At 45.7% G+C, this 18,957-nt stretch overlaps 1 protein-coding gene across 1 annotated transcript in view; it reads right to left on the bottom strand.

Annotated features, from left to right (window-relative positions):
• Nucleotides 1-5,492: 5,492 nt before the first annotated feature.
• The window catches only part of T265_09562 (hypothetical protein), a gene marked incomplete at both ends in the record, with an annotated part of 19,419 nt that continues 5,954 nt past the window's right edge, over nucleotides 5,493-18,957 (bottom strand). Inside the window, 2 exons of the mRNA XM_009175670.1 lie at nucleotides 5,493-6,146; nucleotides 9,900-10,305. Of these exons, the coding sequence (XP_009173934.1) occupies nucleotides 6,052-6,146; nucleotides 9,900-10,305 (501 nt within the window). The remainder of the gene's footprint in view (nucleotides 6,147-9,899; nucleotides 10,306-18,957) is intronic.

Here is an 18,957-nt window from a genome sequence, read left to right as displayed (position 1 = left end):
CAACCTGGAGGGCCAGGAGACTGTGTTCGTCAGACCTCTAACCATTGACCAACCTGGTGTGAGAGACTCTGTGAGTGTCGCGGGACACTCTCCAGTATAGCTCAACGGATCGCTGAGGTGCGCAAACCGTCACACCACGGTAAGGTCCAGTCCCTTCGTGACGGAAATCTAGAAATATGAGACCCAGTAGGTATTTCTTGTAGTTATCCACAGCACTCCCCGTCAAAATGTATAAGGCAATTCCTTCCAGTTTATAGAAAAGTCGCTGGCTCCAGAGAGTAGCACTACATCAGAGGGATTAGCGGCTTTCGAGTATCTTAATAAGTCATTTACAGCTTCTAGTGCATCAAGCCAATTAGTCATGTGGAAATTCCTGAAAACGGCACCTATTCACGTGGATTTTGGTGATAGCATAGCAGCGGCAACATATCGATCTGGATATCAAGTGGTTCTGTGCCGTATCATTTCGCTGAATGGTGTGTTGTTATTCTCCGCTCTAAAGCAACTTCTGCATGTGTTGAAACGGAGCTTGGAAAATCAGCTTGGCCCGTTAACGATTTTTCTGTTTATCTCACCGGTACAACATTAACACTCGCCTTCAGTGAATCCAATTGGCTTCGTTGACAGCATAGCTGTAGTGACGGCGGCGCACACACACCTGACTGCTAAGTTTGGTACTCTGTTATGCATATGCACAGGACTTTGGTGAATGTCTGGCAGCAGATAGCTAACGGAAACGATAAACACAACAGCCTTCTGTTGAGCCGCGGAGTAAGCTGATCGTCAGTAAAATGGACTACACATCTAAATGCAATCCGAGCTTATTGCCGGGAAGCTTTGAACCCATTGCACATAATTTGCGCTTCCCTCACCATCAATACGCTCATACGCAAGGACAAGTCACACACAGTGTCACGTAATTCAGCGAGGAGAAACAGCAGCGCAGTGGACGACTAAATGATCGTGGAATCTTTATGGTTGTTTTTTAGAGGGGGATAAGTGCAGTTAAACGGATCACTTGTTTGCAGCTAGTTCTCTGCTGAGGCCGATTTGACACCATGCAACCGAAATGTGTGCGAGTGTAAGGATTTTGCACCCAACTAATGTTGCCACAAATAATCCATGGCAGATACTGCCGAAGAGTGATAGGACTGAGGTGAAACTATCAAACTAAATGAAGATAAATACAAAAAAGAGGCACAAACAGGCCAGAATTGTCTGGATAGGTGAGAGTTTCAGGTGACACATCTCGCTGCTTCCAAAGAGCCTCATCTATGATGAACACTTCCTGTGGGTTGCAACCTGGGCGTCGTGTCAGCGGATGTCGCTCGTAGGTAGTTTGAACGCATCAGACAGGATACCAAATGTAACCATTGCTCATGTGGGCTGATAAAGGCAAATCCGCAACGAAACAACCAAAAAAACGAGTGTTCAGTTGTCCAGCACCAAAAGCTGCATCGGCTATGCCATATATTGCGGGTGTCGAACCATGGTTCGCCAAAAAGCTGTTTTCTTTTGCTCAATTTAGGGTGCAGGAAGCAGGGAGGTGGTTAACCCCTGACCTGGCAGAGGGGTATGAAAGATTACGAAACGTTTGGGTGCTGTCGGTGCTACTCGCCTTCCAGGGCAGCGTCCGGGTGATCCCCCTGCATGACTGGATAGTTGCAAGATATTGCTGCTGGTCACTGTGAACGGTGTTGTCGTTTTCAGTTTCTATTCAGTGTCTGAAGGTGTAGCACCTTGGAACGATTATGGTGCGCCAGTATTGTATACCTTTCCCATCTGCTTTTATTCTTTTCTTCAAAAAAAAAAGACTATCAAACAAATCATGACGGTACGGCAGCGAAGAATCAGTGTTAAACACCGATTCCATGCTGTCGATGATACTAGCTGAAGTTCGTATCGCATGTTTTTAAACGGTGGATTCAAATATCCGGGATGAAATTTCGTTTATAACTGGAGTATACGCGCGACCACTAACACTTTCGTTCCCCGATGTTGACCAGATTGTTCCTCGATATTTTTATTGCGCTCTGTAGTTGGACCATGGGGCACGACGTTCATTGTCGTACTCTGCCCACGATCAAAAGCAATTATTTGGGGATCAGTCGGTGAAAATGCTTTCCAAATATATCCTCGGCCTTCTACAGTGCTCTCATCACCCGCCAGACTAGAGGTGGTATACCGGATTGTAGATATTCTAAATAGCAAGGAATTTGTACAACCCAGAAATATGATGGTCGATATTACGATCGTCAGGTAACTTTGAAGCCACGGCGCGGCCCTGATGACGAAGATTCTCTGTAGTTTAAGCTACGAAGGGTGTTTTCTTGTTCAGCTGTAACACCCTTCCGATGCCTAGCTGCCATGCCACCCGAAGGAAGCACGATGGCTGGGCTGCTAAGTTGCCCAAGCCAGACAGGGAAGTGAAGAGTCAGAGGTCCGGTTCGAACCACGGGCCTTCCAGACAGTAAATTCGCGCTCTAAACCCTTGGTGGGAACCTTATTGTGTCAATTTCTGGATGTCGCCAACATATCTCCATTATGCAACTTCTTGAGACTACCACCTGATCAAAACAGGATCATGCAATTGTTCATAATCGTGAGTACAAGTCTTCCCTGTTCAGTAGCATTGTCCATGGATTGTACAGGTCATCTGTCATACAAATGTCACCTGACACACTCAGTAACAGACCTCCAGCTGTTCTAACTCAAATCATATCCTCTGTCACTTGAAGCCGAGCGACGGACCGGCGAAACACAAGTCAAATCCAAGAATTTGTGATGGACCTGCTACAAATGTAACCAACCGTCTTGACGAAGTGCGCGCCTGCAAAACACGATGTTCTTCTGAGCCGTAGGTTAAAATCATATGCCACTAATGTTTTCGTGAATAATTTGAATAGTTGGTTATGTGAACAAGAGTAGTTTAAAAAACAAGTATCTGTGGACAGAATCCAAAGAAACATTTCGCCTACGGAGCGTTTAATGAAACTTTCCAACTGACTGTAAGGCACGTATTTCATTGCAGTCAATACACACGTGTACCATGGCCTTTACACTGCCGTAAAGGAACTGAGTCGATAGAAAACCCTCCACGTTCAGCTTTACAAATAAACCTACTAAATACGAGAGTATTGTTGCACTGACTGGTTCCTGGGATTAGTTGTATCATGACAAAGTTAAACAGAAAAGAAGAGACGACTCTAACGGAATTCCGAGCCGCGCAAGAACTCTTAATGCATCGTAACACGGCTGAAAGTGTGGGGATGAAGGGAGTAATTCTGCACTCTCTCCATTCGCTTGTGCTTGCTCTGCGTTCACCTTTGAACATATCGAATTCCGCTGATTTTCACAGCAGCAGGTACGAGATATGGTGTTCCGTCGGTATTAATAATGAGTACCCAGCAGCTACCGTACATCCGCAGTGTGCACCGGTACATGGTTATAGTCTATAGGCCTGATGTACCCACATATGCGTTTGATATTTTGATTCAGGCGTGAGCACAGTCTTCATTAGTCACGGGATCACACAAACGTCAATCAATTCAGAATTATGCGTGATACGAATCGTGAGCGCCAGCACACAAAAGGGTAACTCTCCAAATTTTCCTTTACCTGACTGTTATTGGCATAAAAAATAATCCATTTCGTTCAGGCAGATGAGTGATATATTTCACGTTATTAGCATCTGTCTTCGGTCGCCGATGTGAAGTATGCAGGACTAAAAGTTGAGACGGAACAACAATGGTAAACAAACACTTGTTGGCTGTCGGTCACATGACTGGTGCCATGGGAACCATGAATTCTGAGCCAAAATCGTCTGCACACACACTAGCTGCGGCTTGATAAGTCTCAATCACTATGATCTCACCAATCGCTAGAAGACTAGGGTTCACGTACCGCAGACTTGCGATCCACACACGAGTAAATAGTTTGTTCGTTCTTCATCTCGTGTAGTCTATCAGTTTACGTGTTCTTGCAGTGACACTTATAGGTAGGACATCAACAAGAGCGTCTAAACACACACTAAAGTGGCCGATTTACCTATTAAAAACTGGTCAATACATTGACCTCGTCTCCAAATCTTACCGGAAATTTTGAGCCACATGCTGCTGAGACCATATCTAATAAGGCCAAAAAACCGGATATAATAACTCACCTAAACTTACCTGTTATTCAAGGTCACATAGTTTCATACTTCTGCAAAAGTGAGCATGCCGCAAATTGCCGAAAGGTGAACAGCTCTGACATGCTTGTGGCTTACGATACTATTAAATTAGGGCTAAACTTTGCACTCTCGCGTCCACAAATTTTCCAACCGTAAAAATTCATTTGGGAGTACATGGCTAAGTTGATGTAAGTAAACTCGGTTAGTTTTGATCAACCTTAGGGCAGCAGTAATAAGCATACTTATTTCTGAGTCTATCACAAAATAGTCAGCTAAATTAGCTTCTGCGTCTAGAATTGTATGTCGGAAACAGAATAGCAGCGCACTAATAAAATAACTTGATTTTAACGGGAACGTCAATTGAATCCCAGCTGAGTAGTGGTTCGTCACGCGATATCTCGAACGTTGTGCCAATGAGATGTGAGGTGGCTTTTCTGCAGCACGTCAAGTTGAAGAATACCGTAAGCGAGAGAGATGGCTACGTCAGTTCAGTCTCCCATTAAAACCAAAAGTGAGTACAATTCGGGAATTGCGTACAATCTAGGTACAACTAGAAAAGAAAGTTGGCGGAAACTAGAAAACACCTGGGCTTCGAGACAGACGAAGCCGATCGGAGGCTGTCGAAGGGTTTTCGGTGTGCTCAAGAGAAAACGGAACGCCTCTGATTGTATATTCCAGTTTAGAATTCAACGGTTGTCCCGCCGAGCTAATCCCGGTTTAAGAGCACTTAGGCATCTCGACAAACTGTGCCACTTCCTTGCAGGTGGTAACATGAGATACTGATTGACAGACCGACTAAGAAAAATACCTTGCAAAGTCTTGGTGGTGTCGGGTGTTGACCCGGCCTACAGTTACTGCCCTGAAAGTGGTCAGTTTGAAGTCCTGCAACGGTCGCGTGGGCTACAGTGGTTGAAACTTAATTCCGCGAGGCACAATTATGCTAGCAAGGTCAAGAGATACCAATCAGACTGACATCAGCGCGAATTCCTACCACAGGTAATCATGTTATAAGGCGGTCTGATTGTGCTAAAACGAGGATGGTTTATCAAGATTTAGGCATATCCGGCAGAACAAAGAGAAAGTCAGCAACCTAGAAGGATGCGAAACGCGCGTCGAAAGGGTACCCACGTTGAGTCCTTTTAGGAGACCTACGGATTATTTCATCAGTGTTTTCAACCAGTTGTGCTGCCATTCCCAAAAATTTAACCTACATGATATTTTGGAAGTATAATCCTGAATTTATCAGCATCATCGCCATGGGACTACGTAATCCCGGCTGTCTTTCTTCAAGACTTCGACACAACATCTAACAGTCTAACCGCGACGTGTATTTGAATGAGTTAACATGCAAGTGAAACGTGAGAAACTTGGATGCACCCAGATGTCCGAGGCAGTCCTATGGCAATCGATGGAGAGTGAGTGGAGGGGGACGATTCTAAAGTCTGAGCCTCTGTTCACTCGCAAAACGAATGTTCAGGAGTTTGGGGAACGATTGAGAGAGCCCAGGCAAGAAACAGAAAGGGTCCGCAAGAGACGATGTAAGCACGATCAAGGTTATAATCGAAATGACGAACTGCATTGACAGCTAAGCCACTCCGGTCGCACGAACAAGAGAAACTCCGGAGGGAGAACCCGGAAAATTAACCAAGAAAGTAATCAGGTGATGAAACGGTGATCCCCGGTGATCTATGGGTGACCAGCTCAACGTCAATATCGTTACTGGATAGAAACGATGGCAGTTCGTGAAAACCGATTAGTTGGAAGTGATTTGGCGATGTCGAAATCATAAATGAGTACTATACATGATGCGGTTTCACGAGGAGTCAGACACGTAACCAGCGGGATGAATGGAAATAGGAAATCACCAGAGGCCAAATATGTCAAATATGCAGGACAGGAACTTCGACGGAACTGACCGGCATGAGCCAGAAAACCACGGCCCGCAATCCCAGTACAACAACCACTAAGTAAAGTACTGTAAAATGGAAAAAGAGAAATTAGTAATCGCGCAAAATCGAGATGATGAAGAATGCGGTAATAGTAATGAAAGACAACTAAAGTCGCACATCTTTCCATGTTTCCTCGGTTCTAAAATGTCATAAGCAATTGTAAGAAGATCAACAAACGGTGTCGTAACCAGTCCAGAGTATGAGCACAAACGCTATTTTACTTGGATCAGTGGAGACACATCAGAGGTTAAGGGGCGAACTTACTGACCAAATTGTTCGTAGTTTGAATCGAACCCCGATATCACAACCACCGTCGTTTAGCCTTGAGCAACCTGGCAATATCTTAGTCCATGTGATTCCTTCGGGTGGCATGCGGATAGGCAACGAAAAGTCGTTAAACTGAACGATTATTTATTTATTTAAAAATATCCACAGGAATAAATCCATCCGATTCCACCACCGAAGAGAATCTTTCAGTGAGAAGTGCTCGTAGAGAAAACGATGGCCAGAAATCCACTTACGCGAATCGTGATTATGGATTGTACCGGTCACCAAGTGTCCAGACAGGGCGAATATTACCAAGGTAAACGATTTCAAAAGAGAGGCGGTAGAGGAAAGTTGGACACGAGGGTGATGGAAGGCTAGCTGGAAGAACCAGAACAGTTGTCTTGTACGTGAAACAAGCAACTCAGGTTATGAGGTGCGCACCATCATTGAATCACAATGCACGCTACAATACACAAGCAAGCGGCCTAATGCTTGCGGTTACATTTTCAATCGTCGTCAGTGCTGGTTTGCAAGACAGGCCTTGCGGTCGCACGACATGCATGTAAAACGAAAACGAGTCGGCGGCAGAATGACAAGTTGGTTGTGAGATGACATTGTTCAGAATGTCCAATCCATACCTTTGGTTAAAAAATGAATACATAAAAGCCTCCCTGAATCGTGAAAGAACGGGAATGCCTCATGCATCTGCGGAATCGTACTTGGCTGAGGGGAATTTTCCTGGCAGACAATCGAGACGGGCTACGTATTTGTGGGCTTGAAAATCTCAAACTCAATCGGATGTGCATGTGATGATATCAAAACCCCAGAGCAACAAACACCGAGATGTTAGTATCTGTGCAGCCTCCCCCCTCCCTGAAAACAACCATTAAGAGAAGCAGTGATATCGTGCTTGTTATGAAGAAGCTACCTGTTCCCGACGGGGAGCTTTTCTATGATCTGAAAGGAAGTGGCTACACAACTGGCGAACCCCTCTTGGAGGGCAAAACCTCTCACATAATTAAGAACCGTGTATATTATTTCAAGTGTTCCGGTTTGGCTTTTTATATGGCGATTAAAAACCGTGGAGAGAACAAGTTGAAAAGTACATCACTGGTTTAAGCAAACCAATACGGGCATATTGCTCAAGCGATACGACAGCAACTACGACGGACTTTAATTAACAAGATAAACCAAATCAACAGTGTGTGCACTGATTTTCCATCAAATTACAGTTTAAAGGAGGCCAGCTAACTACAGTGATACGCTGTAGTCGGTTGCACGTACCCAACACCTCAACTAACCCTACCCTCACCAAGACAAATCAATCTACGATGTGCAACACGCACAGCATTCAGTCTTTATACCTCACATGTTGTGTGCCAATTCACATGTAGTTGCGGCGAAAGCTCATGCGAGCACGTCCCAGGACAGTCAGGTGACTACCGACCGATCGGTGGGCAGCAAGCTGAGACCCGGAAACATGCTCCATCGATCGTGAAACACGTTCTAACCACTGTTCACAAGGTTGACCCGAAAATATCGTTCGGAATTTCGCAAAGTTAACTCGAAATCGTTAGCTTTCAGACAGGCTATGTTACTGGTCAATACCCATCAAAATGTGTGAACAATAGCTTGAAACAAACTGTCAGTTTGCTGTGGACACGTATCCCTTCTTATGTCACATTCTCATCCATTTGCATTGGCGAAAATAACGGACCTCACGTATTATTTTCTGGACGATAGTCTACTGGTGACTGAGGGCATGCTTCAACTTCCGCGACGTCGTTCGTCGGAAATTTGATCTGGGACGATGCCTCAACTTTCACCTGGAGCCGAAAATGTCCTTGGTGTCGTCTAATCGTTTACAGACCCAAGTCTCTCTCTCTCTCTGTAGGAGAGATAGTGGGTTGCCTATTCTGGCGGTCGTAAATCTTTAACAATGGTAATCAACAGAGAAGATCGATTGTCAAGCGCGCCAACTGGAAGCAGCCGTCCTGGAATAGGGTCAAAGCGGTCAATCGTCAATTCTGTCACTCCTGTTTCTGTTCCATATTCTACTCTGATGACACCTCCAAAACCCTTTTTCGCCATCCCTCACCTAACCTTTATTTCTCGCACCGTTCCCCATTGTTCAAACTCACTTTTATCAGCAATCTTTCCTGGACTATTCATATCAAGCTCCGCAGGACCGTGCTTCTGGAAAGGCCAGTTTCCTACTCCAAGCTGACGAGTGCGTCATCCCTCCTCAACTCAATCTATGGTCTCCAAATTCGGACCATTCTGGGCCACCGCCCATATTTGGGAGACGAGGTTCCCTGTTTTAAACTTGCCTAAGCGGCACCCTTTCTGAGAACAGCTGTCATTCAACCAAACGGAAGATAGGATACTACCGGTGTGCCCAAGCCTAGAGAGGAGTAATCGAATGGCCAGGGTTGGGTTTGGATCGGTCGGTGGTCTCCCACCTCAACCACCCAGCTACCTCCAGTCAACTCAGTAATTCAGGAGCCTCATAGCCAGATTCTAATCGTCGGGCTTGGACCCCTTTTATTTTTTTTTCATTCTACTGCTACTGCCCCAGAAGAACGACGGCAAGAGTTAACCTCTTCCGCCTCTTCATTCTCGCCTCTTAAACGTGCATCCCACGTGTTTACACAAGATATCGAACATGGGGTCCTCCTTTCATTAAGTATAAAAACACAGCAAAGCGACCAGAAACATCATCAGTTAGTGGGGTCCTGAAGGCTCGGGTCTTACTGAATGCTATTTTGAAGAACATGGGCACAATCGTTTCAGATGGGTTTGGTAAACAATCGGTAGTTTCTAATTGGGCAACGTTTCACTTTTGACACGAAAGCTTCATCAGGCCAAGTGACCAGGGTATTAAGGCAGACGGGGGAGCCATACATAAGGCCTCTTCAGATTATCACACTAGATTAGTGCTGAGTGTCGGTTGGTGTTTCAAATTAGCTGCGATAGGTTTTTCTTCCTTGATCTTCAACTCCAACGTGCTTCAATTGATGATTCACCGCGGGAGCCACTGGTAGGTTTTCTTTGGTCTTTGCGGGCTTGTGAGTGTTGCGACAATTTAGTTGGGGAAAAACATGTGAACAATGCTCACCACGGGGGAAGGGGGCTGATGGACATTCTTGTCACAAAGTGACTTTTAGGCGACGAGAAAGAATCCCTCTTGACGGAAATCTTCATTATTCGGCATGCATGTCCCAAACACCTTAGCTTGTGTCCTCGTCACATCAATGCAAACTCGTTGGTTCCGACCAACGACCTTATGAGTAGTCTATCACCTTATTTAATTCGCATCACACCATGATCACCAGCATTAATACTTGCTGGCGCTTAACTACCATAGGTGAATAGTAATAATAATCATCCGGCTGAGGAAAAGCGGAACAGTAAGCACTAATGATTTGTCCGAGAGGCCAGTATCGAAATCGACAACGTGTATGATGCATAAGTTTTTCCGCTTCTAGCTACTGTGGAAATCACTCACTCACCTGACCACAAAAAGTAGAGCGCCTTATTCTCTTGGGCGACCTTTGCGGTTCCCGCTGTGACTCCAATTGCTAAGATCAAAGCTACTAACGTGAGCAAACCATAGACGACCAGTCGGACACGAGCGTAGGCTGGTCCAACGGAAGTGACTTTGCGACAATGAGGGCACCGGGCGGCGATCAGGCCAGCAGCACCGGCTGAAGTACCACCAGAAAGGCAAGATATGAGTGCATTTTGTCGGGCTTCTGAGTTGGATGGATCACCCGCAACGGAGAACGGAGAGTTGCAGTTCCCGCATGCAACACGCAGGCTTTGAGGAACACCGAAGGTGCCACCCGGATTATAGGGACCAAGCATACCACGGTTCCCTGACACACCATCGTTCCGAGGGGGTGCACCAGCATCATTCTGTTGATTTTGGATAAAGAAAAAACATATCAAGAACTTAACCAGGGTCATTTGAATACAATCAGCCTAAGTGATCTGTCTATATCATTATTTGTAACACTGCCGATAAATGGAGATCAGTCACTAAGACCTATGGACGGCAAGTAATGCTCTTGAGCTAAAAGGATAAACTGAAGAAACACTCGTTTTAGAGAACTGGTTGTATCTTGTATCGAAATTCTTTAGAAAATCTAATCACTGGTGGATAATCAGACAGTCACTTCTCACTAATCAGCACGCCCAGGGGGGGGGGGGGAGGGGGGGAAAAAAGTTTTCAAGTGGCTTGATTCATCTCGATTTATCTCACCTCGAGGCTCGTTCCCATGACTGAAAATCAGCTCAACTTAAGTACGGTTTGTGTGTGTGTTCAACTGTTGCATCTGACTGCCGTCCCCGCTCCGGTGCCTTGGTGCCGGAAAAAGATTCGCCGACAAGGAATACAACAGATTGTAAAAGAACGAGTGTGAAAGTACAACGGTCTCGCTTTATATATTGAACAGCACAGCACTGCCTTAATCCAAGGTTGTCTGATAGGCGTTTAGTGTAGTTTGAGGGTCACAGTAAGTTTCAGGTATTCTGGGATAATATGACATGACCGACACCTCTCCCTTTTGGCCGTTCAACGTAAGATTGTCAGCGCGGATCAAGCTGAAAAGGTCCAACAAGTTTTCTGGAGCGAAGGGTGCAGCGTCTCGGTTGCAGCAGTGAATCTGTCTTGGGCGGTACATGTGAAGCTTCAGTTGTTGCTGTCCAGTCTAGAATGACCTGCAAAACACACCGGTACATGCGTCTGTGGGGTAATCCCATGCGAACGGGCATCCTCGTCACCGACTTCCAGTGGATTGCAGGTCGCCCCACTATACTTCAGCCAAATTCAACAAGTGACCACTCCCAAGCAAACCTCTTAACTCGGTCGGTTACACAGGACAGTATCTTGCTAGTAGGCAAACCATGACATTACAAGGGAATGATTCACTATCCAGCAAACGATATCGAGTAACCTCAGGTGTTTCTGTGGCTAATGTCGTCAAAACAAGATCCAAGCATCCTGTCACACAAATCCAGACCAATAAACAATCGAGCACATTGATTTATATCACCTCGTTATGTTTTCAAACTGGTCTCCATTACCCATGCACTCAGTGCACTTAGATAACAGTATGAGTTGGATTCCAGTATTCTCCATCTACATAAACACAATATCAAAATTAGGGAAAATTACGGACACGCTTTCAAACAGACGAACATATGCAGGTCAGTGAATTGATTAAAAGGGACAAGGGCAAACAAATCCGATTTGGTTTCACTGGAGTCATCCTATGAAGCCACACTGAAGTGCGTTGCATCAACACGGAATCCAACACGGAAATGGTCACCTGAGACTTTCTTTTGATAATCCTGCACATAAAAAGGAAACGAATTACACTCCTATACATCAAGAACATTTTCAAAACGACTGCGTGTTACGACAGCGGAACATAATGGTGATCCATAAAACTACGAGCGCATGGAAATGGAGGCAATGAAGACCAACGTTTTGTACACAATTCAGTGCAAGGATCGTGACAAGCATTACGTTGAACAAACAGGAAGAAAATCACCTATCAGACCACACGGACACTGATTTGCGATCGAGGCATAATCAGCGTCACTCATTATTGTATACGAAAATCAGGAAGGATAAGAACGCAACTAAAACCAAGTCCAAATAGTGGCCCAAGCAACAACAAGGGACGTGGATTCATGGAGGCATTCAAGTCACAACGCCAATAACAAACACACTGAGAATAACTCAACCTATCAACCTCTTAGGAAACCCTTAAGCCTAAAACTGTAAGACAGACCGCAGAACAAACCGCAGCAGCTCGCCGGATTGTACAAACAAAGAGTATACGAACCGACGGACTAGGACGCAAAAAAAACAAAAGAAGTTGCGAGGGACAGAAAAGTGTATAGTGGACCCGTTAAAAACCAGTAAAATGACCACAGCGACCGGGACGCAGGATGGACCCAGAGCACATCGAAATAAACAGCTAAAATCAAATTATTCAATGTACCAATCAAGTGCATGAAGATCGAACCACAACAAAAACGAATTTCCGAGCGGACGAGTCAAACTATGTGCAAGTCAGTCCTCGAACAACCAATCAGGTTAGACTTATCAGGCACCCTTTAGCAGAAATGGAAGAAACACCCAAACGTATGGTAACATGACGTCTGCAAACAAACTACCAGGCACGATGAGCAGATAAGCTACCGCCTGATGAACAACCATTAAACAAACCCAAGCTACCACAGAATCAGCAAATGCATATACAAGCACTATTCCCTCTGGGTGCATGGTCTATTATCAGGGTGTTATCAAGCCACTGGGTCGATAGGTCGAACGATTGTGGATGGGCCGCGCATGTTGGGGTGAAGACGGTTGTGAGAGATTAATGGGCTTGTGCCAGAGTTTAGCCATTTAATCTGTTGAGAGATAACTAGATAGCTAGAAATAACTTACTGGTTGGGATGCGAACCTCCTGACTGTAAGGTCATTTTTCGTGTTTCCTTCATGTGGCATGGGAGCAACACACCGAAGTGGTATTACGGCTGAACGATTGCTTCTATTATTATTTATTAGGTTTACTCTCAGTAGAGGATTTGCGCAGCTTCATGCGCTCAGGCTGAATCAAGTTACCGTTCCACTGAGCACCACCTATAGCTGGGATGCCACAATGACTATCTGGTTTGGTAAGTGTTTTTCCGCTTAATTGCACCACGACTTACGGAACATGGGTTGGAGGTTGGAGACGATGAGCACTCAGCTTACAAAACAGCCTTGCTTCGTTAGGGACATGGATGGATTTCAATTCTATTAACGCGGTTGCAACAAACGGATGATTAATGGCTACGGTACAGATTCACTCAGCAACATTCGAACCGAACCCATGTGGTTCCTGTGTAGCTAGAGTGGACCTGCAGGCGCAGTATATCGAAAAACGTGCACCACTGATAATAACGCAACCGATGCCTGCATCGTTAGCGTAGATGCAATTAGCAGAGGTCATTCGCATGAGCAAATGTCAACAAGATTGCGGTGACAACTAGGATAGTGATTATATTGAACAGCACTGCTTGACCTTAATCCAAGGTTGTCTGATAGGCGTTTAGTGTAGTTTGAGGGTCACAGTAAGTTTCAGGTATTCTGGGATAATATGACCTTCCTGACACCTCTCCCTTTTGGCCGTTCAACGTAAGATTGTCAGCGCGGATCAAGCTGAAAAGGTCCAACAAGTTTTCTGGAGCGAAGGGTGCAGCGTCTCGGTTGCAGCAGTGAATCTGTCTTGGGCGGTACATGTGAAGCTTCAGTTGTTGCTGTCCAGTCTAGAATGACCTGCAAAACACACCGGTACATGCGTCTGTGGGGTAATCCCATGCGAACGGGCATCCTCGTCACCGACTTCCAGTGGATTGCAGGTCGCCCCACTATACTTCAGCCAAATTCAACAAGTGACCACTCCCAAGCAAACCTCTTAACTCGGTCGGTTACACAGGACAGTATCTTGCTAGTAGGCAAACCATGACATTACAAGGGAATGATTCACTATCCAGCAAACGATATCGAGTAACCTCAGGTGTTTCTGTGGCTAATGTCGTCAAAACAAGATCCAAGCATCCCGTCACACAAATCCAGACCAATAAACAATCGAGCACATTGATTTATATCACTTCGTTATGTTTTCAAACTGGTCTCCATTACCCATGCACTCAGTGCACTTAGATAACAGTATGAGTTGGATTCCAGTATTCTCCATCTACATAAACACAATATCAAAATTAGGGAAAATTACGGACACGCTTTCAAACAGACGAACATATGCAGGTCAGTGAATTGATTAAAAGGGACAAGGGCAAACAAATCCGATTTGGTTTCACTGGAGTCATCCTATGAAGCCACACTGAAGTGCGTTGCATCAACACGGAATCCAACACGGAAATGGTCACCTGAGACTTTCTTTTGATAATCCTGCACATAAAAAGGAAACGAATTACACTCCCATACATCAAGAACATTTTCAAAACGACTGCGTGTTACCACAGCGGAACATAATGGTGATCCATAAAACTACGAGCGCATGGAAATGGAGGCAATGAAGACCAACGTTTTGTACACAATTCAGTGCAAGGATCGTGACAAGCATTACGTTGAACAAACAGGAAGAAAATCACCTATCAGACCACACGGACACTGATTTGCGATCGAGGCATAATCAGCGTCACTCATTATTGTATACGAAAATCAGGAAGGATAAGAACGCAACTAAAACCAAGTCCAAATAGTGGCCCAAGCAACAACAAGGAAGGGACGTGGATTCATGGAGGCATTCAAGTCAGAACGCCAATAACAAACACACTGAGAATAACTCAACCTATCAACCTCTTAGGAAACCCTTAAGCCTAAAACTGTAAGACAGACCGCAGAACAAACCGCAGCAGCTCGCCGGATTGTACAAACAAAGAGTATACGAACCGCCGAACCAGGACGCAAAAAAAAACAACAAAAAGAAGTTGCGAGGGACAGAAAAGTGTATAGTGGACCCGTTAAAAACCAGTAAAATGACCACAGCGACCGGGACGCAGGATGGACCCAGAGCACATCGAAATAAACAGCTAAAATCAAATTATTCAATGTACCAATCAAGTGCATGAAGATCGAACCACAACAAAAACGAATTTCCGAGCGGACGAGTCAAACTATGTGCAAGTCAGTCCTCGAACAACCAATCAGGTTAGACTTATCAGGCACCCTTTAGCAGAAATGGAAGAAACACCCAAACGTATGGTAACATGACGTCTGCAAACAAACTACCAGGCACGATGAGCAGATAAGCTACCGCCTGATGAACAACCATTAAACAAACCCAAGCTACCACAGAATCAGCAAATGCATATACAAGCACTATTCCCTCTGGGTGCATGGTCTATTATCAGGGTGTTATCAAGCCACTGGGTCGATAGGTCGAACGATTGTGGATGGGCCGCGCATGTTGGGGTGAAGACGGTTGTGAGAGATTAATGGGCTTGTGCCAGAGTTTAGCCATTTAATCTGTTGAGAGATAACTAGATAGCTAGAAATAACTTACTGGTTGGGATGCGAACCTCCTGACTGTAAGGTCATTTTTCGTGTTTCCTTCATGTGGCATGGGAGCAACACACCGAAGTGGTATTACGGCTGAACGATTGCTTCTATTATTATTTATTAGGTTTACTCTCAGTAGAGGATTTGCGCAGCTTCATGCGCTCAGGCTGAATCAAGTTACCGTTCCACTGAGCACCACCTATAGCTGGGATGCCACAATGACTATCTGGTTTGGTAAGTGTTTTTCCGCTTAATTGCACCACGACTTACGGAACATGGGTTGGAGGTTGGAGACGATGAGCACTCAGCTTACAAAACAGCCTTGCTTCGTTAGGGACATGGATGGATTTCAATTCTATTAACGCGGTTGCAACAAACGGACGATTAATGGCTACGGTACAGATTCACTCAGCAACATTCGAACCGAACCCATGTGGTTCCTGTGTAGCTAGAGTGGACCTGCAGGCGCAGTATATCGAAAAACGTGCACCACTGATAATAACGCAACCGATGCCTGCATCGTTAGCGTAGATGCAATTAGCAGAGGTCATTCGCATGAGCAAATGTCAACAAGATTGCGGTGACAACTAGGATAGTGATTGCGTCAGTAAACAGGGTAGTTTGACCGATCGGTCGCGTTAGGACAGTAAGTGAGCCAAACAAAAGCTGTTTAGCCACCAAGAAGGCAAACATTCAGAGCCTTCACACCCGAGTCCTGTTCTCCGAACCTATGTCGCATAACCATTTAGAAAGTCAGCTAGTAAAGAACTGCTTCGCTAGCACATTGGAGATGACGCATCAACAGGTAAAGCCCATATAAAAGATCCTTCATTGCATTTTTCTTTACAACTGGTCCATATAAGTAGCGCTAATCGGGGCAAAGCTGAAGCATATAGCAACTTTAAGGACAGAGTGCACCCTCAGGTAAGTAAGTAGCGCTACTCGGGGCAAAGCTGAAGCATACAGCAACTTTAAGGACAGAGTGCACCCTCAGGCTTTTTGGTATGTGCATGATGAATACCGTATTACGTGTTCTCAGTGGGTAGTTGATTTGTTAGTCATGAGAACCATTGGTATGTTCGTTGCAACCGGCTAATCGTCCAGACCGTATCGGTCATCATTAGCCCACCGGTGAATTCAGTCTTGCATATCCACCCCTCCAAGCGTAGGTGGATAGTCTATCGTCACAGGTATCCAAGATTAGCAAATTCCATTATTTTCTTAACAACCCGAGTGTCAATGTCAAACTCACCACAAATATAAAAGCTGCATCCATCGTACGCCTTTGAAACTTCAGAATGAGGCCGCTTGCGGGACTCGTAGTGTGTCAATAGATTGACAGGTGGCCATAGTAACTGGACTGTGACCGAATGCATACGGCGTCAACGACAGTATTCACCAGACTGCTCCACCTTTGGCGTCTAACTAACTTCAGTAAGATCGGAAAACCACGTGTACAAAACGACCCTGAAAGCGGTCCTAATTTACGACTGCGAAACTTGGCCTCAAACATCTGAAATCACCATCAGTAGCAGCAGCAACGATGCTTCCCTGCCGTACAACCATGATTTGGAGGCCTCACGGTGAAGAAAAAGGTGGACGGGGGAAGGGACTTAGTGCTACCTTACTACAATCGTTCCGAGGTGTCTACACCTACAGACACTCATTCAGGCAATCTGGATAGATAGCAACAACGTTAATGACATCGATCAGCAGCCATATCTTGCAGCGTCTCCAACCAGCCTGTGGGGGTCACGCGATGTCCATCCTGGAATGCGACTAGCACCCAGAGCACACAAACTTTCCGTAATCTAGCACATAACCTCTGCTAGGTCAAGGGTTGGCCACCTCTGCTTCCGCCAGTCTAAACTGGGCACGGAAAACAGCACTCTCATCGGCAAACGATGGTTCGGCATAAGCAATACATGACCTAACCTTTGGTGCTGGACACATTATTCAATGGAAGTACCCGTTACACAACCGAAAACGCGCTTTCTAATAGCCACATTGCGGATTCTCCGACGCCAATCTACACGAACTATGGTCCTGAGACAGCTGCAGACGTCTCAGTTCAGCTGCTCGAACAGGCCAAGTCTTACAGCCATACAACAGAACAGCCCGCACGGTAGCCTGATACACAGGACCCCAGAGATTCAAGGATATACTGCCGTGACACTATTGGTGTGTCCAATTAACGAACGCAACCCGGGTCTTGGAGACATCATGTGCCGCACTATAATGAGAACTAATTCAACTTCCAAGATATGTAAAACACTCCGTAACTTCCAGTGCCTCTCCCTGGATTGTAAATGGCATGTTCAGTGACTGCATGTCCAGCAGCATGACCTTACACGTTGTGGGTGCAAAGTGCATGACAAAGGACGGGATGACTTTGTTCAGTCTATCCACAAACACCTGCGCCTTCTCTTCGAAGACGGGAACAATGTCATCTGCATATTCCAGATCGACAACCTTCATCATAGTGTTGTATATTTGCTGTTTTTCAAACGTTTCATCATTTATTGCTAAATCACTTTCTTCGGTTTTCAGCTCTGTGTCAAAGTTTTGGATGAATAAAGCCTAGCTTTCGGGCCCCCGTCTTTTCCATTGCCATTCTGATTGTCGTTGAAGTCTGACCCTCGTCGTACACAACACATAGGCTATTTGAACACCGGGGTGTTGTAGACCTTCCAGCGTTCGTTTCATAATTTCTTCGACCACGAAATTAAAGAGAAATGGAGACACTGGACATCCCTGACGGAGACCACTTTGTGTACAGAGGCTTTTGGAGAGCTCGTCGCATACTCTTACACGTCCGGAAGTTTGGTTCACGAACTTCCAGGACATTCCTTGATGGGCAAGCGTGTCAAAAACAGACCGGTCTACCGAGTCGAATGTGCCTTGGAAATCCAGGAATACTAGAATCGTGGGTCCCTCATACGTGTGGCGTTGCTCTAGCACCTGACGGAATGTGAAGATTTGGTCTACACGACCCGTACCAAGTCGGAATCCCGCTCGATGCCCTCGAGTCAGTATCTCACGAGCCACCGGAAGGCGACGAAGCACAATTGACGCCAACAGTCTCGCTACAACCGGGGTCAAGCTGATCCCCCTGTGGTTACCACACTCACTACGCGCCCCTTTTTTGAAAATGGGCACTATCACCGATTCTCCCCCGTTGTCTGGGACAGACTCCTTTTCCCAAATGCAAGCAAACAGGTCGGACAGGCACTGACTGAGGACTTCACCTCCGTCTTTGGACAGCGCGGGTGGAAGGTCATCCGGACCGGGAGCTCGGTGGCGCTTGAGAGAACATATGCAGTCGTAAACCTCCGAGGCCGTAAGTGGTTCCACGTTCACCGTCCAGGGTTCTACTTCACCTGTGGGCTGTAGATGAGTGCCGGCTGGTGACCAAGACATTTGTTGTTCAAAGTATTCAGTCCACCGGTCAAGGTATTTCACCTTATTAGAGATGGTCGTTCCATCCT

Source organism: Opisthorchis viverrini (genome assembly GCF_000715545.1).
Source record: "Opisthorchis viverrini unplaced genomic scaffold opera_v5_290, whole genome shotgun sequence".
Classification (NCBI taxonomy): domain Eukaryota; kingdom Metazoa; phylum Platyhelminthes; class Trematoda; order Opisthorchiida; family Opisthorchiidae; genus Opisthorchis; species Opisthorchis viverrini.
The sequence above is the reverse complement of the archived record's forward strand: the minus strand, read 5'-3'. Positions and strand labels throughout refer to the sequence as shown.